Here is a 26,958-nt window from a genome sequence, read left to right as displayed (position 1 = left end):
GTCGCTTCTGAGGCAGGGAGGTATAAAGGCAGGAGAGAGCTTTCCATGAAGATGCTTCCTCAGGCTAAACAAATGCTATCCTGTGTACTTCCCAGCTGAGGCTTAAAATAGAGATAATAAATCGATACATGTGTTTTGTTTTTGAGCCTGTCTTCAGTCCCCAGATTGGCTTTTAAGTATCTTGTTGCTATGGAGAAAGAACAACTCTCTCTATGCAGTGGGTGAGGAGAGCAGCACTCCTCACAGCATGGTGCTGTGCTGCCTCTTCATCCTGCAGCTTTTTTTCCCAAGGAAATACGGCTGCTACTGGTATGCTGCCATTTGATCTTGCCTGTTCCTGTGATTGATTTCCTCCCCCCTTTTCCTCATGCCCTTTATGAATGCGCTTTCACCACCTCTGATTTTTATCTCCTCAGTCTTTTTTCTCAACGAGGGCTTCCTTCACTTCCAAATGAAAATTAGACTGTTAGCAAAGACTTATTTTCTCTCTCCCAGATACTTTTTTTTCTGTATTCGTGGTCAGTGGGAGATACCAGATTTGCAGTGGGCACAGGAAAATATTTTGCTATGAATACATCTGTTTCTCTTCCTTTTTTTTTTTTTTTTTGAAAGTGAAAATGAGCTTGCACTCTGGCACTACATACACAGCAGAGACAAAGGGTGTTTCTGGAGGCTGCAGCAGCATTATCATCTGCTGGTGCCTCCTTAGAGCAGCAAAGTGTGTGTCTTGACAGCCAGGCATGTCAAGAGCTGAACATGTCTGGTGTCCGAGTAGCTTTGCTCCGTGTTGTTTCCCTCACCTTGGGCTCTGTGCCCAGGCAGTGCATGCTGCAATGCAGTTTGCTCACAGGTCATCTCTCCAATGATGAGATGATGTCTGTGCTTGGGGGAGCAAGGAGAAAGGCCAGGCCGAGGCGGTGGCAGGGAATACAAATGCACAGCCCGATGTACCCCCCTGTCCTTGGAACGTCAGGGGAAGCAGCCACTTGTTCCGTGCTGCTGTGTCAGAGGCCTGGAGCTGCACCTTCGGATGCATTTCTGAGACTGTATTACTGAGAGCTTTTGTTTCTACTCTTTTTGTCCCCTGCTGCTAACTGGGGGACCAGTTAGGAAAATAAGAATGGTATTTTAATTGGAAATACACAAATGAGCAGGGAAAACTTGGAATGAACCAGAGGAAATGCTGTGAAAGCAAATTCACCTCCTTTGCTGGTGGTTGCTTGATAGCTAGAGACTGTTCCAGTTATTTTGAAAGGGCTCAGCTCCCACTGGGATTCTGAAGTGAACAGGCCGTTTTTCAAGGCCATCTGCTGAGCTTCTGGGTGCTGCTCATTTCTGGAGACCTCTGAAATGTAAAAATCTTGTTGTCTACTTGTTTTGTCAATGGGAATGCCATGTGCATACCAGATTGACCCATTTTTTTCCTCTTGGTTTCCCTTTAATTTGCTGTATTAAATTGAATTTGTCTCAGTTTTCTGAATTATCTCTGATCCCCTGCGGTGTGAAGGAAGGCTGCTCATCTGCTGCTGCTGCTCTGAGCTGGTACTGCACTGTTAAACTGCTTCTTGCTCACAGTCAGTCCTGTGAGTGTCTCTCTCCAGCCAGGGAGGTCTAAGTGTGTCGCTGCTCTGCCCCTAATCCTGCAGTGTCCACGGCTGTCTGCCTACCCTTGGGTGGCCTCATCTCCTTTGGGTTTGGCAGTCTCCGATGGTGTTTCTCTGTGTAGCCCAGAAAGCAGTTCCAAGAACAAGGCTGGGTTTACCTTAGGGGAATGCAGCAGTGTGGGGAGGGCAGGCCAGTGCCTGAGGCAGTGCCAGACCTTGTGTCAAAGGGCTGCCTTCTGGAGGAACATGACCCAGTTCCTCTGGTGGGCTCCACCTGGCCTGAGCCCCTTGGCAGCCCAGCCCTTGTGTCAGTGTGAAGTGCAGTGGCTTTCTTGCTGTATTAACAAGGAAGTGGATTCTCAATTACTAATTACCAGCTTTGCCATTGTTACTCAATGTATTGAATAACAGCGTGTTGGAAACATAGGGCAGGCCAGTGTCTGGTATTCCCATCAGGGGCCCTTTTGGTACTGCCAAAAGAGAAATACTCTTAGTACTGTTCTGATGTGACCTTTAGGTTGCAATAGATTGGGACTGCATGAAGTGTTTGCTGTCATGGTCATCTTGGGAGCTGAGAGCTCAGTGATCAAAGTGTGTATCTTGGCAGAACAATCTTGGAGGCTTTTCCAGGATTCTCTGCTTGTGTCTCCATGCCGACACTTCTGTTGCTGGGCTACTCTTTTTGGGAAACAAGCTTCTTGTTACTGAAACAATTACATTCAGTAATACCTCCATGAGCAGAGTCCTCTGCCACGCTCTCTTTATGGGGCTGGAAAGGGAGAAAGGGAAAAGGAGACTCCACAATTCAGCTTTCAAATAGTAGTTGCTAGAAAAGGAACTGCGAGCCTAGAAAAAATTTCGGTCTACATTTATGAGCAGATTTAAGTGTTTCAGAGACAGCCTTCGAAAAAATGCGTATGTATACATAGCATAAAAGTAATTGCAGTATTTCTGTAAGAACAGAAATCTACTTATCTGCTGAAGGGAATTATGGAATGCAAATGCTACATCATCATCATCTCTGCTGGCAAGATCAACCCAAGCATGAAGTTGGAGGTTGTCAGGATCTCTTGTTCCTGGGAAACACATAGACACAATAAGATTTAGCCTAAAATCTCACAAAATAACATAGATGTGAAGAATTTCTAGTTTCTTTTAAGGCAAATAAGATGTTATACCAAGGAGTTTGATATGTCCATATTTTGATTTAAGCCTATACTTACATGTTTTGTATATGTGTGTTTATATGTAAGAATGAGCAGGTCATCCCTTTTGCGCTTGTTCCTTTTCCTGTTGGAGATGACAGAAATTTTTCTTACTGTATTTTGCAGGTCACAGTCCCAAGTCCTTCACTAGGACCACACGTTATGATCATGTAATGATAGGTTTGATGCCTTTTCCTGATCTTAAAATCAAGAATCAAACACGGTTAGAAGAGAAAAAGGGATTTTACCTTGGTATTTATTTTAAGGATCCTTAGGTACACCACGTCCAGGTCGAATGCACCGAAAATGCACATCACAATGCACCCCCCAATAGATCTGGTCTAACATTATAGGTTTTACTAATTAGCATATCTATCAAAAATTTCCCCAATGAGAGGCTCGAGTGAGCCTCCATCCCCACGGGACCTTTCCCTGGATGGTTCTATCTTAGTTTACAGAATGTGTTCTGGAGAGGACCTTGGGGTCTGGGGCTTTCTGATCCCTAACTACGAGGCTTCTAAGATGTTTAGTCTCCTAGCTTGACAAATAAGTCTAAGAATGTAGGCTAAAAACCACTAAGAATACAGAAGTTATAAAAAGGTATAAAAGAAAAGGCAAAAAATCATCATGGCATCAGGTTGGACATGAAGATTTTTTTTCTCTCAGTATTAGAGCTTAAGCAACATGGTCATGAGTGCTCAGTGTGTTGTTTAAGCCCTTGGAAATGGATGAGATACCAAGGCCAGAGCTTCCCCACTCACCTGTGCTTAGGCTTCCTACCATCCAGCAGAGTTTTGGATTGTTCCTCCCTAGGAGCCCTGGAGACAATCCTTTCAGCCTTTCAAAATGATTCCCCAGCCCTGTTTAACTCACTTAACCCTTAGGCACTTTATTGAATGACGGACAAATGGCTTATTTTGACAAGGACTGTAACCTTTGTAACCTTTGTTTCAGTGGTTTTGATTGTCCTCTCAACGTATCTTGCGGTAAGAGACATTTGCGGACTTGCAAGTTTGTAAAATTACAATTATTTAGCAAACTTACACAATGTGAGCTGCAGCAATTTCATCATCAGTGTGAAGTCTGTAGGTGGGAGAAGGAGGAGGACAACAAGACCTTGAAGGACTATAATTTAGTGGTTCTGTGGTGCTACATTTTGAGACCATAACCTGATGGCTCAGCAGCCAGCAAGCTCAGTCCCTCACTCCGTGGTCTCTGTGTCAGCAGGGTGTTTAATATGACAGTGCTTTTTGTGATATGAGCTGCTGACTTCTGGGACTACCAAACAGATGGTGACTACGTGAGAACACATGTAAGTGGCTGACACTGTAGATCTTGTTTTCCCCAGTTGTCGCACTGCTCAGGGTGCAGTATTTAAAGCTGGAATCAGCATAAAGGTTTCTGTCATCAAGAAAGAAAGGAAAAATAACCCCCCCCCAAAACCAAACCAAACCAAACCCAAACACCTTGAGGCCTTGTGGTTCTGATGCCCTGAGCTATAAGGGAGCTTGTGAAATCTCCCAGTTTGACAGGTCTGCCGAATTTTAGAGAAGGCAAAAATAATACTGCAGAGTAAATTTCCTGTGGGGTCAAGTGGTATGGTACTATTGCAAAATTCAAGCAGTAGATAAATGTGAATCTGTGTAAAAAGAGGACTTTGGAAATAAAAATGAGGACCAAGGGGCCCAACGTATATAAATAAAGCCATTTACAATTTCTTACATCTTCCATTAAGGACAAAGGAAATGACAGTATAGTGTCTCCTCATGAGTGTTTGAAAGCTGCACCGTAGTGCTGGATTCCTCTTTGGCAATCTTTTCTTACTCAAGTGACTGAAATCTGTCAAATTCCAATAGACAGAAACAGAACCTGATTTCAGAGTGTGTTGTCGACCTTTTTGTGAGATGGATCTCAGAATAGATCAGCCTTCTGACGTTTGTTCTTATATCAGCATATCTGCAGCTTGTGGAAATTTAAATATTAAAGCAGAACATCTGAATCATAGCAACCCCTCAGTGTCCAATGAGAAAGTCAATCTGCCTCATTCACGTGGTACATTTTACTCCATCTGCAGAAATTAGCTTTATGTGTGCTTTTTAAAGTAAAGAAAAAAAGACCTGAAAATCCAACTCTTTTTGGAAATTACGCAGTTTTGGAGCTGGCTACTACAGAGGATTTTTTTGTAGAGTGACATTGAGTTTCTCAGAAAAGAATGAGGATTATTGTCTGGAGAGAAGTGCCAGTGGAGGAAAAGCAAGATCCTACAAGTTTGGAAAAATGGGAAATTTGGTTGAGATGAGCAAACCTTAAACTGCCTCAAAGTACCCAGTTGCATCCACCAGTCTCTCTGGATACTGTGCCTGGTGCAAAGTGTAAGATAGCAGTGCAGAAATTTCAAGGCATGGGAGTAGTTGTAGTGGTAGGCACTCAAGCAGAGACGTTAAGCAGACGATCTCCAGAGGCCCAGACTAAATTATTCCATGTCCTGAAGCTGTCCTTGCCTGGGATCCATGAAAAGTTCTGAACAGTAAGTTGGGTTTAAAATACAGACACGAAAAAAAGGAGAGTAGTGAGGCCACACTGGCTTTTAGGCAATAAAAGTCATATGAATTAGCTAAAGTGTCATGACTAAAATGAACCTTCATGAGGAAGGGAGGCTGGGGGCACTGTACTCCAAATGTCACTATGTCATTCTCACTTTCCCGTAAGCTGTTTGTCTCCAAAATTTTGGAGAGACAGATGCCTGGATGGAAGGACATTTAGAAATAGTTTGGTAGCCAGTGCAGATGCCCAGACAGCAGCCAAGCCCTTAAAAAGTAACAGGAATGAAGCACTGTCATATTGACCTTCTGAGCCAAGGGGAACTGCTGTATTGCTGAGATCCTGGGTTTTGTTGCTGAAGGGGTAAATGAACGTACTTTTTTTAGGAAAATAGTCAGAAATTTGGTTGTATATTATGCTGCTGATGAAACTGGGTAATGATTTTGTTCAGGTTATTTTTGCGTGGTTGCAGAAGGGACAATTTGCGTGTACTTTGTGCGAGCCTTTCCAGACAGTGTGTGACTGTCCTGACCTGCTGTCCTCGGTATGTCTCCTAAGAGAAGGTGGTTAAATAATGCTGGAGTTGTATGACAGGAGTTTTGTAATGTGAGTAAATATCATCTGTTTAGCTGTAAGCAAATAAATCTTTTAAAATATCACAGTGGATACCTTAGGGGAAGAAAAAATATAGCTACTGCGTAATGCTTACACAGTGGGATCCTGGTTTGGGGGAGGGCTGTACCTGCAGTTATTATGTCTTCATGTTAATTACAAAGCCAGGAAAAGGAAATGGGAGTGTTGTTGGAGGAAATCAGTGTATTTCAAGTTTATTTTAAAATAATCAACACCTTAAAAATCTTGTACAGTTGATCAGGAGATTAGTGTCAGGGTTTTTTTTAGAAAACTTCAATCCTAAATATAACAGAGGGTAGAGAGACTGCCATATTCTTGAAAGTGCTGGTGTGTTCTGGGAGCAGAGTGTGGAAAATCACCCCTACTCAATATCTCTGAAGCTGAAACCAGATAAGTCTGGCCTCTCTAAAGGACATATTGTTCCTTCTGTCACTCATATCTCTTCTGACATTGGCACTTCTAATATTCTGATTCAAGATCTCAGTGAAGTAAAGATTTATGGTTGGTAGGTCTGAGAGTTGGTTTTCTTCCTGAATGACTTGTCTGAATGGACCACTGGAGTCCTTCTACCAGGAGTACTGAAACAAAGGAATATTGTATATGAATGGAAATTGATTAAAATTTTAAGATAATAATTCATAATGTATGACTCTTGTCCTGGTTTCAGCCGGGATAGTGAATTTTCTTGTAGTAGCTGGTGAAGTGCTGTGTTTTGGATTTCAGATGAGAAAAATGTTGGTTTAGTCGTTGTGAGTAGGCTGGGAGAGGGGGCACAAGGAACTGGGAGGGGACATGGCCAGGACAGCCAACCCAAACTGGCCACAAGGATATTCCATACCATATGGAATCATTCTGAACGAAAACCTTGGAGGGGAGCTGCTGCTGCTCAGGGACTGGCTGGGCATCAGCTGGGGGGTGGTGAGCAGTTGCATTGTGCATCACTTGTTTTTGTGTATTCTTCTATCATTATTGTTTTTTCCTCCTTTTTTTTGTCGTATCAAGCTGTCTTTATCTCAACCCACAAGTTTTACCTTTTTCCAGTGCGCTTTCCCATCCCACTGGGGGGCAGTGAGGGAATGGCTTTGTGGTGTTTCGCTGCCTGCCGAGTTAAACCACAACTACATTAAAAAAAAAATGCACCTGTTTGTTCACAGTATGGATTTCTTGTCTTTTCAGCTTTGCTTTACTGTTTTGTGACCCAGAATACAGAGCTTGTTAACTGTTTAATACTGTACTGGTAGTCTTAACATTGTACTTAGTTATTTATAAAGCATGATTTAATAGATTAGTAATAGTGTTAACCAAGTCTGCCTTATTGATTTCCCAGTATAATAACAAGGAAGTGTACTGACATAGTTAACTGTACAGATAATTAATGGCTGCATGTTTGGAGCCAGATGCTCTGCTATGATAATAGTGAAATAAGTGGAGTTTTGCCAGCAAATAACTTGGCCTGTTTTCTGTTTGGCTGTCTGGAAATGCATTTTTACTTCATCAGCCCCAGTGTTTTGAAAGATCTGTCTGCAGGTATGTCATGGTAAGATGGAAGCTATAATTTCTAGGAAATAGTAGATGTTTAGGGTGTCTGGTGAGTGACAACACTGGCACTGGGCTAGCTGTCCCATTCTGGATGGGTGCATCCCTGGTTGATGGTCTTAAGCCAGTAATAACCAAAGACCTGATCTGTTGAGTTGGTATGGTTTGTTTTTTTTGAAGGGGGAGGTATGGCATATCAATGAATAAATTAAAAAGCACCTTCCTGCGTACACAGGGTTTTAAATTGGGAAGCTGGTATCTATTGCTGTGTGAAATAATAATTTTAAGTAGCTGAACTAGAAAAGTGCATGTTGACATTCTGTTTGTGCATAAATTCATTCTTAATGTTGTAGGGCATAGTTGGATGCAGGGAACATTAAAAGAGCTTGACAGCATGTAAACCAAGATTCTGGTGTCCAACAGGAGGTGAAATTCACTTTATTCTAATCATTGATTAAAATTTTATTATCAGACTTTAAAGATATTGGTGGGGCAGCTCTTCAGGGATGAACAACCTAAACATGTGCCTTCCTGTTTCCATAGCAACACATCATTTTCATCCTTTCCAGGCTGCCTGGATTGCATTGTGTACTGCAAGAGTATTAGATTGAGAAGAGCTATATTAACAGCTCACTATTTTCCCTAAACCTTGCTATTAAATATTTTTGTTTTGGATGATGATTAAAATAAAAGTAGTTGTGATTATTGTGCTTTTTTAGAGAAATAAATCATGACAGCAGAGCAGGAAACGAGACCTGGCAACTGGGATAAAGTGTTTTGGTCCCATTCCTTGACTGCAAAACTGGCAATTCCTGCGACCATGCAAATCCCCTCCGTCAATAAGGTCGAGGTTTTTGCAGGTCTAGTTCTCGGTCTGGTGGTAATTGTTAAAATCTTTGGAAATGTTTTTGATTAATGTTGTTTAAGCTGTTGGAGAGAACCGAAGCAATGTAGTAAAGGTTAAGGCTATAAATGGTGGCCATTAGCAGGGATCAATTTTCCAGCACTGTGGATCATGGCCTTGGAAGCACATTTAGAGGTGGCATTTTCAAGCTCAGCGTAAGCGATTTGGTAACTTTCCAGGATATTTGAGGCAATTTCAGACTGCAGCATATTCATATTTTGCTGCGAGCTTGAAACTGTTCTGTTGGATTTGGAATGTCAAACTTGTTTATCAAGTCATAGAACCCTTAAGACTGGGACAAAGCATCTCATCATTTTCACACAGTTCTCAGCTGCTGTGAGCACAGGAAAATCCTTTTAAATGCATGTCCTTTGGATAGAGAAATACCTTTTAGAAAGATGCGTCTTTTGTCTTGTCTGTAAGAGATGAATAATTCAATATATCCCTATACAAATGTTTGTTACTCTCTATGAAAAAATGTGTGCACCTTATTCTTCTCTTGGTTTATGTAGTGTCATTTTCCCAGTGATGAATCTTTGTCAAATACAGCAATGTGCTACAGTGTTTTCTGAGCTGATTGCAAGTGTATCTTCTGTTTTGGCGTTGTGGAGGCTTAAATCACCATTCAAACTGCAAATTTTAAAATGCTATTTTAATGTTACCACTATACAGTAAAAGAAGCAAATTACCATGAGGAAGTATTTAAACAATGCATAAAGATGCAGATCACCACAATATTTTCCTTTGGCCTTTAGGATGTTTAATTTTCTATTTCTCTAATTATATCCTTTTTTCCATGGGGTGTTGTGAGGCGTGTCAATAAAAATCGAGAGCTTTCACAGTAGTTGTCGCTATAGTTACACGGTGCAGCTCTTAGCCTCCTGCACAGAAAGTAAACCTCCTGCAATCCCCCCAAATCCTTTATTGGCAGAGAAAGATTGAAAGAGACACTGCTGGTGAGCAGGTATAGAGCAGATTCTCTGTTGCACTGATATCCTTGCAGCTAATGCTGTCTTCACGCAGAGGTCTGCAGAAATGCTGCGTGGATGAGGACAACAGGGAGAGCGGACAAAAGAGATCTTCTTGGGGGAAAAGAGGCACTGGACACAGAAAATGCAAGAGAAGAAATAAGTGCCAAAATGAATTTAAAATAATCTCAGTTCATACATGATATTTTCTCTATAAAAAAAGGACTAAGTTGCCTTTTACAGCCCTGTGAGTCGTAGCCCTCCACAGAGGCAGAAATGTCACGCTCACAGGATGCTGCTGTTCTCCTGACTCTGGAATTCAGTGCTTAACTTAATCCTCAGGGCCTGTACAGCACAAATGTGGAAATCAATGCTGACACCTAGGAATAGCTTTTTGTCTCAACAGATCCCATATGCATTCAGGAGCCCTCAGATGGCTTTCAGCATGGCTTCTCTGCACTGAACTTACTTAACTGAGTTCTGCTTTCACTCTGTGTTTTCTTTTCTCTGTCCTGAATGGCCATTAATTTAAGGATGTTGTGTGAATTACTGCTGTAAACTGTGAATTTTTAAAATGTTCCCTGGGATAGTCAAATGTTCCTGGACTGTAGATGGAAAAAAAAAAAAGCACTGAGAAGCATTTTCCCAGGAAATCACTCTTTAAAGCAGGCCTAAAAAAGTCACCTTTGCCTTAATGATTCCTTCCTTAAGTTCTTCTCATAACTGAATAAAGTAATATGGGTTTGTTTCTTATCAGTCACCATTTGAGAAAGGTTAGTTAAGTGCATGATGTCTCATGTTAAATGTGACTTCATTTTTTCAAATGTATTCTAAATACACAGATGAACCAAATAACACCTTCAGGGTTTTATTCACTTCTTTTTTCAAGTTCCAGATTTACAGAGCACCGTGAATCTAACCCCATGGATGATTAAATACAACAGAGATTTTTAGAGGTTTCTCATTATTTATTTTCATTACACGACATCCATGGGCTCAAGGTGAGGTCAGACCATGTAGTAAACCCTTGGGCTAAAGAGATAACAATCTAAAATAGCTCAAGTAGTTAAAATGAGGTGGGAAAATGTAGAAAGAGCATGGTCAGTGAGTAGCCTTTAGCCAGTAATGCAGCACTCAGGTTTAGTCCCCTGCTGTCTGCTGCTTCTTGTGATGGTTTCTGCCATTTGTCAGCGGGAAGGTCTGACCAGATCCCCTCAGAGCTCAGGAAGGAGGATGATAATTTTGCTTTGTGCAGGGTAATTCTCCCTCTGTAATGAGAAAGTTTAAAGTCACATGGCTAAAAGGAGCAAAGCATCAGTAGCGGAAACAGCTGGAAATGGAGGAATAAGTCATGACTCAGGGTTTTGCTTTCAGTTGCACTCAAACCTTTTTCCTCATGGCTTCTTTTCTCATTTCAAGGATAAGCAATTGGTCCCCTTTGCCTTTCCCATCAAGGCTTGCCTTTGCTTCTTAAATCCTGTTAAGACCTTTGCTGGTTACCAGTTGGAGAAGCAGCTTTGAATCCATCCATGTAGTCAGCCTGAAGGAGAACTGGTTACCTAATCACATTGCCAGCTAAGTAGTTTTTGCACCTCCTGGGACTTGGGTCGAGCCAGTGCATGCTGACAGGAGGCTGAACTTGACTTACATTGCCTTGCAGAGGGGAAGTTGTGGTCAGTATCATGTTAGTCAAATGAAACCTTCAGAAATAGAATTATGCTTTGGGCTGAATACAATGTTGTCATTGTTTAATTGTCCCCTGGAGAGCAAAAAAAATTGCTCAGTAGCAAAAGCATCTCTTGCAGAGAGAGCAAGAAATATTTCTGCCTGAGAGAGCTTCAGGAGCTTTCTAAAACAAATAAAAAAACCCCAACCAAGCCAAAAAATCCACAACACCTAATTAAAAAAAAAAGAAAGTGCTGTGGGAACTGTAGACTAATTAATTAGAAGGATTTCCTAAGAAATTTCTGAAAAGGATAACCTTTCATGCTGGAAAGTAAACAGTTCCATGAGCAACCTTTCAGCAAGCCATGCTGGCTAGGAGAGAAGGTGTTGAATATCAGAGCAACCGAAATTATTCAAACCGTATTTCAACACAGTGCTTTAAAGTGTTCTAAACAATAGCTACTACTTAAACATAAGAATAATTCCCATTTCCTAAGAAATTACTCCATTGTGATGTTTTTCCTCCATAATAATAGGCATTCTCATGCAGAAATTGGTAACAATCCATCAGGTAGCTGATTAGGAAGTCCCTTTGGTGTATATTTGAATGAACTAAGTACTAAAGATGCAGTAAAACTAGGAAGGCACATCGTGGTGCTTACTGAAAGGCCTCCTAATGCAGAGCTCATCATCTTGCTATAGAAGGTTTTGTTAGGTGCACAACATTCTGAGCTTTCTGTGCATAGATGACATTTTGGAGGATCAGGTTGCATGAGTATGTTCAAAATTGTTTAAAGATTCAGGGGACAGTTGAAATCTCAGTGGGTTTCTGATTTTGCTTGGGAAGCATCTTATTTTGCAAAAAGCTCGATGTCTCCTGACAGCAAGTTTGTAAAGCAAATTGGGCTGGGCAGCTGGGGCAAGGTCTGTCTGCTTTAACTTTAAACTATGCCTGAGCTGGTCAGATATCTGTAGGTAGTGGAGAGGAAGAGATGGGTTAAAGGGTGGTAGAAGGATTCTTTTGACTTCAGATATTTGTCTTGGGTCAGATGAACCCCACTCTGAAACTGCCTGTTTGTCACTTGAGTGTGAGATGATTTAGGCTCCTCATTGAAGGATGGCTATGTGCATGCATAGGTGCATACACCATGGATGTTTTGGGCTTAGGCAAATTGAATCCCACGTCCTGAAACTCAGGTACTCCAAAACAACGGTGAGCATCTCCACAGGGATGTGTGCAGAGATAGAAATCGTGTTGTGCTACAAATGCAAGGTCTGAAAGCATGAAATCTGTTAAGCAACCATTTGTAGTTATAGGTAGAATATGTCTGTATATGTACTTAGACATATTTTGGAAACACAAATGTCTGGTGTAGTATTGCCACTGGTGTTGTAATCCTTTTGAATTGTGGTTTTTTGGACAAAAAAAAAAAAAAGACACATGGGTAGCTGTGGTCATCTTGAAATACTTTGACCTGGATGGTTCTTGTATCCTTTGTAGTATTTTAAAGTAAAGATTATGGTCTTTATTTTCAACCTTTCTGTGTCAATAATTATTACAGAGCTTTAAAATGCTGATAAGCACCTCCTCCCCACTCCAGCACCCAAGAAAAAAAAAAAAGAAAATGTAAAGAAAAATGAAACGGTTCTTATTTAGGGCATGCAAACGTTTTTAAATCTTTAGATTAATTTGGAACATTAATCACTTCTGCTAGGTTGATTTGATGCTTAAAATTCTTATTCTTGCTTCATCTATTCCTGAATAGATTTAAGAAGCCTTCATTCTGGGTCTCGCTGAGATGGAGTTCATTTTCCAGCATCAAGAGAATGGCATTTTGGTTCACCCATGAACAGAACTACAGTTCTTGTAGTAAGTGAGCCTGAAGAGTAAAGATCTCTTGGCTGTACTGTACAAGGAATATTTGCATGATTGGTGTTCAGCAGACTTTAAGTTATTACGAAACCAGAGGAAAAAACGTTTCAAAGTTATTTAAGAAAACATCTCAATGTTGACTTTGTCATTTTCATATTTGGTTGTTCTATTTTCCAGCAGTGTAAGGAATAATTAGAGGTTCTCTCATATTCCTGTTGCAGGTTAGTGAGAGCTACTTTGTATAGTGTTCATTTGTTTGTATGTTATATACACAGTCCTGTGGACACACATCCATGTCATCCATTGCTTTTCTTGCTGCATACTGAAGCTTGCTGTTTTACCAGAAGTTTGGGCTGATTGGGTTTTGGTCTTTTACACTATTTTCTCAGTATCATTATCATACATAACTTAAAAGCTTTTCATGCTATTGCTTTTTCTTTGTGAGTAATGATAAATATTTGTCATAGGTCCAAATCTTGCCATAAATTCTACCTAATTCTTTTCTGTCTACCTTTCTTTCTAGGCTGCTTTCTATAGCTGCTCCTGCTGTGTAATTAGTCTAGTGCCAAATATAAAATGAAAGAAACTGGCTTTCTGCATCAACACAGGAAAGAACAGTGAGGCCAATAAATGGAGACCCTGTATTTCCATGGTTCTGTTTCCTCTAAAGTGAGGAGAAAAAAGCTCTTGACTTCTTAATTTGGTCAAATGCTGTTTCAGAGATAGAAGTGTTTGTTTTGTTTGGGTTTTTTTTATTTTGAAGAATACTTTGATATTCCAAGTCTCTAGCAGATACAGTCCTTCCAAAATGGTGTCAGATATTCCTGTCTTCAATCCAGCTAGTTTCTTTTTCTCCCTGAGGTTATGCAGAGGATCAGATGGGATAGTGCTGAATGGCATCTCAGGGACCCAGCTTACATTGTCCATTCTGGTCTCTGACCTTCTGGAGCTGGCGTGGCGCCTCTGAATCCCTCTGCCCATCAGCTGTTCTCCCTGGTGGTGTGCCAAAGCGAGATTTTACTTTCCAACCTCAGATCCCTGCAACTGATGCGTGAATGCTGTTTTCACTACAGCTAATTTGCCAGCACCCAAAAAATGTAGCAGAGAAGAAACTTTGTGAAAATATCTCACAACATTGATTGCAGGAATTTTTCATCTCAGAACACTGTTTTTCGCTTGCCTTCTTCCAAGGACTGACTTGATATATTCCCTCTGTTACCCCCAGTTCAGAATTTAGGTCTTACACTGATGGAGGCACAGTGGTGAGGTGTCCCCAAAATGTACCTTGAGCATTTTTTGTTAGTGATGATGTTTGCCTTTCCTAGTCAGAACAATTAAAATGGTGTCACTTGGCACCCAGTGGCATCCCAGATTCTGCCAGCATTTCTTTCCTTGCCTCGTGCACTTCTAGGGGAAGATTTGGCAAGAAGGATGTGAAGAGTAAATTTTTGGGTATCTGACCCACAGAGGAGGGTGAAGGCAGAAATGTGAAGAAGCTGTGCTGCAGCAGGGTTATTTCCTGACTAACTGGCCTGAGTGTGTAAAAGGTGTGTTTGCACACCCATAATCTACTCCGTGCCACTCAGGGCTGGGGTGTCTTTAGCCCTGTGTGTTGCTTGAAGTGTTCGTATTTTGCCAGCTTGGTATTGAAATCTAACAGCTTTGTTTTCCAACAAGAATTATGGATTTTGTAATGAAATAGTTCAGTGAATGAAAGTAAAGGAGAATAGAGTAAAATTTGTCCATACAGATAAAAAAAGGTAAAAGTTAGCAAGCTGTGTTTTACGTTTTGCCCAGAATCTCTGTTCTCCACCAGAAGTGATGTCAGAAACTGTTCCTATCTAAGCAAACTTGTCTTGGCTTTTAACACATATTGATGGCAGAACTCTTCCTTTGCTTAATATCAACAAGCAATTCCCCTAGACTTCACTCAACAGTCATGTATGATTTTGAAATGATGATTGGAGAAGCTGATCCAATCCTGCCTTATAGGCACTTTTCTTTGAGGCTGTCTGCTCTGATTCTCTTCCTGACCGTTTTTAATTCTTATGGTATGATACTCGGTTTTAATTATAGCTGGCAAAGCTTGTTCTCCCACTCTTTCTTGTGTAGCAAATATTGACCATTTGCTTACTTTTTCCAGAACACTTAGTGAAATATGACACTTAGTGAACTCTTGCTCTGAAAGTACAGTTAAAAGAATAGAGTTGTTATTCCTACAGTCCTGGTCTTCTTAGCTATTACCTGTGAAGAAAATTTGTGTGTCCCATCTGGTACACATTATTTGTCTCATTACTTTGCATAAGTTTCTTGACAGAGTGATATGGCTGAAGTTTATGATCTTTTCCTAGCTCTTAAGAAATGGGAAGAGTTGGACCACTTGGGAAGAGCTAGACCACTTGGGTCCTGCTTTGCAGAGATCAGACTAATGGCTTAGCCATGTAGATGGGACTGAGGGTGCAGTTTGTGGTGTTAATACTTTGCAGTTTGGGGTTTTGTTGTGGGTTTTTTTGAATCGCTTTTCTTCAGTATTCAACAGTTTCACTTGCAATTAAAAGTTAACACCAGCCCAGCCCTGCACAGCCTACCTTGGGTAAGAGCACTGTGTTTCATCAGCCCTTCTGAGAAAATGTGACTTGCCTTTGGTGCACACACTTGATGTAAACCTCTCTATGGTTTGTGTTTGAAGTCTGAATCATGGGAATTTTTTTTCCTATTTTTTTTATTGCTTGCTTTCATCTTTTGTCACAGCTCTGTCAGCTGTCTGTTTTCTTCTTTGAAAGGGTCCTATTAGTTCACAGAACTATATTGTGTGAGACAGAGGGGAATGGTGGCTGTGAGTGGCGTCAGTGTTAACGTGGGGATGTTACCAAGGTGTTCACTTTTTACTCTTTTCCCAGGTGCTCAAATGACCCAGCCCTTGTTTTATCTGAGTAGATCTAGAGTCACAGTGATGAGTATAAAAGTCTCTGTAACAATAGGCACAGACTGAGACAGACAGACAAGACAAGGCACATGACCCACAGGAGTTTTATTGGATGTGTGCTTGCACTACAGTACAGTGTGGTGTAGGCACACTTAAACTGGGTACAAGTGGGTTAACTCAAGTACAACAGTTGCAGCACAAGAGGAAACTTGTAATCCACAAATCCTGCCCAGAAAGGAGGGTTAGTTCACCCCGAACTCTCTCTGACTACAGCTATGCTATAGCTTGCATCAGGCTAGGTATTTTAAAGCTCTTGCAGCGCATGTGTATTACAGTGCTGTCACTGTTACAGCTGCACTGTGACACTTGCAGGGGTGCCATCATCTGAACCATTGTGATACACCAAGATTACAGCTTGGAACTTTGCAAAATAAGGCATCCTAATGCCACCACTGCTGAGCTGCAACTGCTTTTGTTGTGTGGCGATGTTTGCGTAGCTGTGAGAAAATCTACCAGTTCAATCAGTAAGATGGAAACTCAGTCACCACTTGTTTCCTTGATTTTTTCTCTTTGCATTTCTAACACTTTAGCTTATGACTGCTGGAATTGATCTCAGATTACTTGTTAAGCATGGGGGAAAAAAAGCCCTCACTTGTTTAATATCAACAAGCATTTTTTTTAGACTTCACTCAACAGTAATGCACATTCATGTCTTGTGTCTTGAAACTTGACCAAAATGCAGCCTTGCAATTGCTAAAGGAAAATGAAAGGGGAAAAGTTCAAACTAAAGCCCATTTTAACACAAAGCTATTTTACACAAGATGTCCATGTGGAAGGTTTACACATTTCAATTCTTGGTTCTGAGTTGGAGAATTTGTATTCTGCAGAAAAGGACACCTTCAGAGATAAATCCCAGAACGCTCACTTTTGTTCAGTGCAAACAGCCCTTCAGAGGAAGAGAACAGCAGTCAGAAGAGAAGAAACTGCAGGTTAATGTGACCATTTGGACTATCTCTTCAGCTTTTGCTATATCATAAGTGTTTTTTATAAGATGCCAAGGACTGACAGTCATCTGTAGCCTGGTCTGTGTGATCGCCGTAAAGCTCATGCTTGTAAATAGACCAGTGTTCTACAAAGGGTTGCCTTATGAAATATGTTAAGCACCAAAGCATTTCCAAAATATCCTTTTCCAACCCAGCTGGTCTTCCTTGATGAGAGAGATCCTGAGAGCCCAGTGGGGTCTCTTGTTTCTGACTTCAGCCAGCAAAGTAGGAGGAAGCACCATTTCACCACCATGCACCTGCTCATCTTGCTGACTGTCCTTTCTCCTGCTCTCTGATTTGCTTAGTGCTGTGAAAGCTACATGTAGGACTGGAATGCAGCTTCAGGGGGCTCTCAGATTCTTGCTTCTGCTTTCATCTATGACTTTTCCTAGGCCTGTGCTGAAGACGCCCTTCAGTTCTAGGTCTTGGAGGTAATGTTGTAGGTCAGATGAATCACAGCTGTCCCCTCCTTTTCTTTGTGTCATCACTTACGTCAGTTTGAAGTGCGTGCAAATTTGAAATGGTAATGCTTTACTGCCCGGAACTCATGGGCACAAATGGCCACGGCACAGTATGGTCCCATGGGGCACTTGAATGACTCGCACTCTTCTAGATGAGCTCTGACATTCTGCCTTGAGTGGATGACCTCTTACTAAGCATATAGGTATAAGGTATTTTCTGCATGTTCTGTTTCACATAGTACAGAGGGTCATGAGACTGCAGTCTCTGGCTCTGTGATGAGATTGTGATTGTCTAGTTCTGGTCATACAAAGTTAAAGCACTGTGACATATTGAATGCCTGTCACTGGGAGAGGCAGGGATGTAAGTTCTGAATGAATGTCACTCTCTGCCATGTCTGATATCCTGATGGAACAGACATTAGTGCCACGGTCAGAGCCTCAAGACAAATCTCTCCATTAATTAATTTCTGTCAGTTGTTTTTGTCCTGTACTTAAGCGAGCAAAATTCAAAGATTTTCTTGTCTTCTACAGGTGTAAAAAAAAGCATCTTTAATGCTTAATCCTCTCTGCACTGCAGCTGCTTCGTGTATGATATAATCCTCATGTATTGTCAGTGGACCAGTTACATTCAGTCTTGCACAAAGTCGTGAGCCCAGGTTTTGTTCTGTGTTGAGTTGGAGATGCTTTCCTGTTGGGAAGGAATTGACAGTTTTGAGTCAAACCAAAAGAAAAAACTTGTGCAGCACCTGTGAGCTTTAGACATAGTTAGTACCATTCATGTTTCCCCATGGAAACAGAAATGTGAACAGATAATCCTTGCAGTAGATTTCTGTCCTTGCTACCTACACACAGCAAAGCAACCATCTCCATCTTACAGGGCTTCAATTCCACCAAAAAAACTACAAGGGTGGGGCAGCCAAGAAATCTGGAGTTGCAAGTCTGTTGTTTTTAAATCCTAGGATATAGTTTTCTGAATTTCTTCCTCCTCTTTTTTTTTTTTTTTTTTTTTGCTTCAAAATGACAATGCATAACTGAGAAGGAAAAAATAAATTCTATCATAAACTAGCCTGAGTGGTAACATAAACTGTTTATTTGATGTAATGTGGAGTGATTCTTTCAAATAGATACATACTAATTTGTGCAGTGAACCATTCAGCTCCTGCTTTGAAGTGCCCTGTGAGAACAGAACGAAATTTCTATTGTCATTGTAATTTGGCAAGATAGCACTTCCTCTGGGGGTGGGCTCAGTTATTTGCTTGGTGCTAAAAACAGTGCACAGGAAAATGCACAGCATGTTTGCATGGATCTGCTACAGCTTTTTTTGCTAAGTAACATCTTACTGTGTATTTCCCCACTTCTCTGCATTGCTGTGTGTGGGGCTCCTTCTCCAGGTACAGTTTTCAGGCTGTGGCAGATGTGCTACATTGCCCTTAGAAATGATCTTATCATAAACATGATTCCTTCCCCTTCCCATTTTGTAACTCTTGGCTGCTTATATACTGTGGAAACGAGAACAGAAAAGATTAGATGTGCTTTGTACTGCTCTTGTGTTTGCAGTTTGTGGGATAGACACTGATATTGAGGTACAAACTAGAAATTAGACTTTCCCAACTGAAATTAATTGCAAAGGAGATGTGTAGCCTTATTGCTGCATTTTGCAGTACTGCACATGCCTAAGCCCATACCAGGCATATTGTATTCTCCATTTGATTTTCTGAGTCTCTTCAATAGGTGGTTATGGATTGTAATTGGATATTCTGGCAGTTGGCCTTGAGGCCCTGACCCAGTTTGAAGTCCCTGCTGTATTACACAAGATACAAACCTAGCCAGAGAGATGGTCCTACTAACAAACAGTGCTTCTGCTGGGAAAAAATAATAGTTCACATAAGATACTAGTTTAGAGCACCAAGTCAGAGATGTCCTCACAGTGTAGGCTTTGTTCCTTTGTTATGATGAATTGTTTGAGGACATTGCAAGTTGTTCTTTCCAGGCACCAGGGTGAACCACAGAGGCATGACCTGAAGCCAGCTGACTTTTCACTTGTGTAAAACCACTGCTGAGGAAGGGACCGAGTGGTTTAGGTCCACAGCCTGAGGAGAGCTACTAATGATGTAAAGGTGGAGTGAGGACAGGTTGTTGACTGGAGGCTGACTTTGAAATCAGCATGCCTTTAGCACCATGGCTTTGTACTTAGTATCAAAAATGTGTGGTGTTTCTTACCTGTATATTGTGTTAGCACTGCAATGTGTCTGATTTTTATCCAGCTTACTCACTTGCAAGCCAGGCACACATTTCTGAGGGTTGAACAGCAATTGGATGGGCTGCCTGGAGCACACGACAGCTTGCTCCTTGAAAATGTGGCTCCGTAAGAAAAACTAAATGTGGGTCTCACAGTTCTTTCCTAGTTTTGGAGGTACCACAGTGTCTTGAGATGGTGTCATCATACATTCCAAGCTTTGCCTTTAATGAGATTTTGCACAATGCCTAGACTTCCCTTTTAGTTATTAACACATTTCCATGTTTTTCTGCAGAAAACAATTTATATCGATCCTGTTTCTTACAATTTAAAATTGCAGATCTTTTGCACTAATGGCAGGCTTGTTGCTATTAAAAATACAAAAGTTTAGCGGGATGCTTACTGCCTTTTATTTTATGTGACACCCTGAACCACCAGATGGCCTGAAAAAACAGGAAAACTTATTCGTGTTTTGCAACTTCCTGGGAGAAGTATAGACAAAATCTCCTTCTGTGTAATGTGACACTGTTCCTTTTGAGGTTTTGAAGGCTTTCATGTAATCAAGGGACCGTGGCTGAGACACCTGAATTTTGTTTGTGGTCCAGCCCTGATGCTGTTTAAAGACTTGTGACTTTTTCTGAGCTGATCTCCTGCCTACTGTAACTTTGTCTATAACAAAAGAGTAGAGTAGCACCAATTTAAGATCAAAAAGAAGTAATAATTTGAAGTATTGTGGAGTATTGGTAAGAGCACCAAGCCAATATAATAGAGCTGTTCTAAAACATTTTAACATTTCCCTAAAATGTGAAGCTGTCTCTTGAATAGCTTGGCTTCAAGATACTTGGCTTGTCTTTAAGGCCAACTTCTGTTTGTTTGCTGGTTGAAAGAATGGGAGAGGAGAAACAGAAAAGAGGAGCTTCTAAAGATTTCAGTGATAAGCCTCCAGGGCATAGGCTGGTTTAGAAGCAGACTGTAGCCTGAAGCTAGGCTGCAGTGATATTTGCAGCTTCCTTGTTTCCAGTTTTCCTTGCTTTGCCTTCAGACCAGTTGTAAAGATGTGATTTAATATAACCTCTCTTCAGCTGCATAAAACTGATATGCCAAGGCTAGAGCAATCACTTGGTCTCCCTTTATTGTCACCAAAGTGAGACAGACTTGATTTTCACACCAGTGTTTGGAGAAGATGAATCTCTCTGTCTGGTGGAGAGATGCAGATGTCTCCATTGGCTCTTGAGGATACAGAGGATAATGATCTATGGCTAAGTTGCTTGAATTTTTAGGTGGTTGAAGTTAAGTGCAGTGAATCTCACCCAGAGCATCTATTTGCTAACATCGATTCTTCCATCTGAAGATTGCACTCAGCAATAAGGAGCGACTCTAAATTCTCTTCTTTCTCCAGAATCTTGTCCAGTATGCTGCAGCTTTATTTTACCTAGAAATACTTTTCTCCAGTTTAATGAACCTGTAGATTGCTGTTGTCTTCAGTTACCTTGAAAAAAGCCTGGATAATTATTGCAGACAGAAGAAGGGCAGTAGCCCCTTCTTATGTTGTTTGACCGAAATAGATTTGTTAAGGATTTTGTTGTCCCTATGTCTTACATATTTAATGTTTTTGGAAAAGTCCTGCATAGCATTACTCTAAACTTTGATTAGTGTGACTGTGAACATAACTGAAATTCCCTTGGGATTATGCTGTGTTGCCATGTGAGTTTTGTGGGTTTGATTTGTACTTTGAGTACTTATGTTTTGAAAGGGAGAAGGTAAATGCAACATCTTACATGGTTTCACTTAACCAGTAACAAGGAGTAACCTTTCCTCACCTCACCAAACACAAACCATTTGCTTTGAGAACATGCAAGAATGCTTGTTCTAAATTTTGTTAGAAGCAATTTGTAGCTGTGTTAGTAGACATCATTCTAATGCTCTTTCATCCTGGGAAGGTCTAGCACAGACATGGAAACTGAATTTTCTTGTGAAGGCATGTAGGGCTGCTGGTTCTGTGTTTTTATCAGCAATAAACTGGGAATAGAAGGAATCAGAAAGAAAACAAGCAAAAAAAAAAGGGGGGGGGGGAGGGGAATGAGGGAGAGGGAAAAAACCATGAAATGGTGCCCTTTGTCCAGAGGCTAGCCATTAGTTCTTTGTAGGGTCTGCCTTTAACTCTGCAGATGTAACTTGTGTAATTTTTCAAATAGATGCTTCATTACCTTTGATCTTCACTGACTTTGACTTCTGTGCCAGTGATTCACATAGCTAGCTGCTTGTTCCCTCCTGGTCACTTTCACCACACTCATTTTGCCCAGCTCTCCTCCAAGTTTTGTTAATATATTACTGCCAAAAAAAACAGGCTTGGTGTGTTTTCTGCAAATTCTGCTTTCTCTGACACAAGTCAAGCATTTGGCGATTTCTATGTACAAACCTTTCACTGAATCTTCTACAGGCAGATGTGGTACTGTACACTTTTCATTTTCACAGTAAAAATTCTCTGCCTTTTAGCTTTCCTGATTCTGACTTGATGGTGATGAGAAACATTTTTGTGGCCTGTAATTCCATATCCATCAGCTGCCCTTTCATCTCTTCAGATTTCTGTCAGCTCTCAATGGATGTACAAGGTGTTTTTGTATAAGACCATTCATAAATCATACTTACTTTCTACTTTTCTTTTGCCAGTTTTCACTCTTGTCCCATTTCAGTAACCTTAGAGATCACTGGAATCACATAGAAAAATCTATTTTGGTGGCCTTTCTACATGCTTGGAGAAGTAAAGGCTGGAAAAGACTCCACAATCCTTATTTTAGGGAAGGTGTTCTTCTCTGGGGGGTTCCTAGGTTGTAAATTTTTCTATTATGTATTTTCAAAAGATGTTTTCACTAGATATGTGTATCAATTTGAGAGGTTAATATCCTAATGCACTGTTTCTTTGACGATTTATTATACCATTAGTGTTCCACTGAGTTTGTAATACAAAGTGACCAGAAGATTTTTGGTTTCCTCTCTCTTGTCCTGATGGGACAGGATAAAAAAAGCAATAAGAAACCATTTAAACAGATATAGTGAGTCTTCACAGAAGCATGTAAGTTGTTATAGCAATTGCTGGTGTCTAGGAGCAAAAAGTTGCCGAAGTCATCTTACTAACGTTAGGGCATGTTATATTCTCTTTTCATTAAACTCGTAAGCTGGGTTCACATATTAACTGTGCAAAAAAATGTCTTTTCTTAGGTGCAGCTTCCTTGAATAATTAATTAGTCTGTGATGTGTCTCTGGTATGGGCTTGGGGTGTCTTTTTTCTGCTTTTTAATATTTACATAAACATTTTTACCTGGAACCTTACCAAAAAGAAAAATCCCATTAACCAGTAGGGCGGTCTGTTGATACTTAAATGGGCTATGTTGCACATGCAGTTTTTGGCACTTTTTGGCAGCACATGTGCGTGCATTTGGGATGTAGCTTGGGCTGTCAGTATTGCACACGCACAGTCATGAGAACATCTGGTGCCTCCTGAGATAAGAGTAACAGAGCTGCTGTTTCAGGTGAGGTGTGCCTTGGCTGCTGCGATGTTCTGGTGGTGCTCTGTTGTGTTCCATTGCCTTAAAGATTGTCAGGAAAATGAAATGCCATTGTTTAGTTACATCTGGCCTCAGTAATGTTTATACTGCATTGCAGAAGAGGGGAACTTCAATGTACTAATAATTTGCAATAAATTGTTTCTGAATTTTGAAAACTAAAATCGTGACTGGGATTAGATTTTGTGAATTTTGGCACTTTTCTTCTCATTATTTGGAATCCAGAATGCTACTTCATGCTGTTAATACCTGCTGCTTTTCAAAAATAACAGTGGCATCACAAACATGATAATATGGCAGGATGGCTTTCTTTTTTAGTACAGTAAGTCACAGACACAGTCTCTGGCAGCCAAATAAAGAATAGAAAATAGGGAAGAAATAGCACTTGTAGTTCAGAATAAGGAGGTTTTGGTGGATTTTTTATTATTCCAGCCATTTATAGAATAAGATTTGCATACTGTGCTTCCAAAAAGAGTACTATGGGGTAATAATAATACATGAATCGTTATTTGGGATATAAAAGAGTAGATCTTACAAAAATAAATAATAATGAGGGAAAATAAGAATAATAAAAGCAGTGAAATGATGTCAAAGCAAGCAGAAGAGGTAGGATGGTTAAGAATAAGGCAGGCTGTTGAAGACTTAAAGGATTTAAAGGAAAAAGGTGACATGTGAACTTGAAGCTTGGAATGAAATGCAATTTGGCTGAACTGTGACTCTGTGTTCCCCAACCCTGTAGATCATGCTGTGAATGATTAAAGTCACTGCTCTTGATTTATCACACTTCTGCTTACTACGGGAAACTTGAAAGACAGGGATTCCACATCATTTCAGGGAGGGCTCTTAAAATGCAGAGAGATTTCTGTGGGCTCTGCATAAATACTGAACTATGTACTTACTGAGTGATTTTCAAATGTCTTTGTTATTTTGATCGCTTCTGTTGCTAACAATATGGAACAGGATGGAGAATCATTCATTTGGGTTTATTTACATTTTCAAGAGAACCAGAACATTCTTCCTACCTTAGCAGAATTTCTTAGAACCTAAATAGGAGATGACTTGACAAATCTGCTCCTTAAAACTTAAAACTTAAAGCTGTTGTGGTTTTGTGGTCTTTATCCTGTATTTTCTGTCCTCTCTTTCAGGTGGCCAGTGCTTTTCTTGGGGATGGAATGAACACGGGATGTGTGGTGATGGAACAGAAGCAAACGTTTGTGTCCCAAAGCCAGTCAGAGCTCTTGGCTGTGCAAAACAGATCTTGATTGGATGTGGGGCAGGACACTCCATGGCTCTCTGTCAAACTCCACAGTAGGCCCAGCACACCTGGAATCGTAACATCATGGATGTGGGTGGACATCTTTGGATTGTGTAGCTCAGAAGCGCTACAAGAGAACTGCCCATGATTAACACGGTAGTTGGAAAGTGCAGATGTTTTTCCTAAATCCAAAAGGAACAACTGTGCATAAAAATATCTTCAAATATCTTCAAAATATATCTTCAAAATTGTTTCCTTTGCTGTCGCCACAGGAATCAACTTTCTTACCCACAGATAGAATTACAGACATACAATTCTGCCTTGATGCAATACAACTGAAGACAGATTTACATTTTCTTGTTCTTCTGAGAAGTCTTTGAGGAAGAAACTGACTGATAAATGGCTTAATGGTGTATAAGTTCGGTCTGAAGAAGTGGTCTGAGAAGGTGGTCTTTTGTTATTGTGTCTTTACATCATGATGTGTTGCACCTGCCAACTTCTACTGGAGTTGTGAGCTCCCAGCAGCTCAGAAAATTGTTTGTTTCACAAAGTGAACATGACTAGATGCATACACACATTTTAAGCAGAAGATTAGGATTAAAAGAAAAAGAAAGCAATATCATTTAGAAGGCTGGCAAAAGGGGAAAATGAGGCCCTTTTGAACTAGCTTTATCTTGATTAAACTGTGAAAGGAGCAGTATTTCTCATGGATTACGTTCTGTGCCAGACATCAGTTTATTATAGATTTACAGGGATGCAGATCTGCATGAATTGTCATTAACTTGCAAACCAAATCTGAAGTTTCTGAAGCTACTGTTTAGAGAAGGAAAACTTCTAAGAGCTCTTGGAAACAATCAAAAAGTTCTTATCAAAGGCCATAAGTCAGTTGTAGCTGTTGAGGACACATTGATCCAGTGCAGCTCCTGTGTTTCCAGCTGCCTTGGAATAGGAAGACATCAAAATCTAACCAGTAAGATTTTACAAGTTCTCCAGCCTAAAAGGCAGACCAAAATGCTCCTGATAATTTCAGGTTAGTTCTCACTTCTGTTTTGCAGCCCAACTGAGTTGCTGTTCACAGCATGCCCACAGTACTTGTTCCAGGTGGGGGCTTGACAGAGAACATAGGCCTATCACTTGTTTAGGTAGGAGAAAGGAAAAAGTGTAAAATGAGATGTCTTTGGATATTATTAGCTGCCTGTGTTGAGCAAGATTTTGGAAGCTATTTATAAAACTGGTTTTTTCCACACAAATACAGTGGATGTCGTTAAACTGGATGTTTACTACCCACAATACTTATATTTGCTGTGGTATTCAATGTATTTCAAGTTCTAAATATAGAGAATTCTACTGTGTGGTAAATGCCCCTTTTAATGAGACCTACTGTTGCTAAACAGGGGTTTAATTTTTAAAGCAGGCTTGCCAGGAAAGAGGCCTTACAGAATTACAAAATGCTCAGAGGAAGGCTCTTAGGAAATAGGACAGGAAGACTTTCTAATGATGTATCAGCTTACACATGAAAGGGAAGGAATTAAGGTGGTAATATGGGCTGCAGGGGTTTTCTCACCCTTGGTTTTACAGCAGTTACAGTTCTCGGCTTCATTTTCCAAAGTGTTTTATTTTTCTATTCAATGGATGAGAAACTTGAGCAGACTATGAAACTGATTTTAACTATTACAGATACCAAAAGAATAATCAAATGGGACCTCTGCAAAAAGTGTGGAATTGAGATTTCTATTGTAAAGTGGGTTTTTGTTTAATCCATGGCAATATACTGTTCCAAGCTGTGACCTCTTGCACTTTTAATTATCTAAGTTGCTATTTATTGGCTGTTCTCAATGCCACTTTCTGGATACCAAAGCTTCTCTATTATATGAACTGAACAGTTTCTCATGCTTTCTTTGACAGTCCTGTCTAAGGTTTCTGCTTTGGATTTCTGCAAAATCTGTGTACCAAATAAACATGTTCTCTTGTTTCAGTAATTATCTCTTCTAAAAAGTCTGTTCCTTGATTAATCACAGCCAATATGTGCCTTACATGAGGTTTACTGGACTGGACATGTTTTGACTGCGTGTGCTGTTGCTGCTGTTCATTGCAGAGGAGTCCAACAAGTTATGTAACAAATAAATGTGAATTAGATATTTGAAATGTTTTTCTATTTTTTCATGCCTGTAACACGAACACACTTTTGGAACACAAAGAATGATTTGGGGTGATAAGGTGAGGAAAGAAAGGAGTACGTCAGTTCGTTCCTGGTCCTGATCTGGTGTTTCATATCTGCATCTGATCTTCATCTTTGAAAGGCAAGAACTGCATTTTTCTCTCCTTTGTTGTGCCTATATAGCTTGAAAACTTTGGGAAGTAATAACTTGTCTTGACGTAGTGAGTGCTTTGTCATCAGTCAGGGCTTCTAGGTGCTGCTGTAGTGCAGAGAATGAATAGAATTCATTGTAGAAGGTACGTGGCTGAATGTCTTAACCAAGTTGCTGCTCGTTCTTTCAGAAGAGAATGCCCTGTTTTGTATGCCAGTGGCTTTGTTTGCAGAATA

General features: G+C 40.5%; 1 protein-coding gene across 2 annotated transcripts in view; it reads left to right on the top strand.

The window, feature by feature from the left end:
* Positions 1-26,558, top strand: part of SERGEF (secretion regulating guanine nucleotide exchange factor) — a 142,136-nt gene extending 115,578 nt beyond the window's left edge. For both annotated transcript variants that reach the window (XM_082284054.1, XM_082284053.1), the window contains exon 11: positions 24,304-26,558. In XM_082284054.1, coding sequence (XP_082140180.1) covers positions 24,304-24,470 — 167 coding nt within the window. In that variant the 3' untranslated portion in view covers positions 24,471-26,558. The remainder of the gene's footprint in view (positions 1-24,303) is intronic.
* The last annotated feature ends 400 nt before the right edge of the window (positions 26,559-26,958 follow it).

The sequence above is a fragment of the Coloeus monedula genome, assembly GCF_965178545.1.
Source record: "Coloeus monedula genome assembly, chromosome: 6".
Lineage (NCBI taxonomy): Eukaryota > Metazoa > Chordata > Aves > Passeriformes > Corvidae > Coloeus > Coloeus monedula.
Note: the sequence above shows the minus strand (reverse complement) of the source record. Positions and strands in the feature narration are given on the sequence as shown.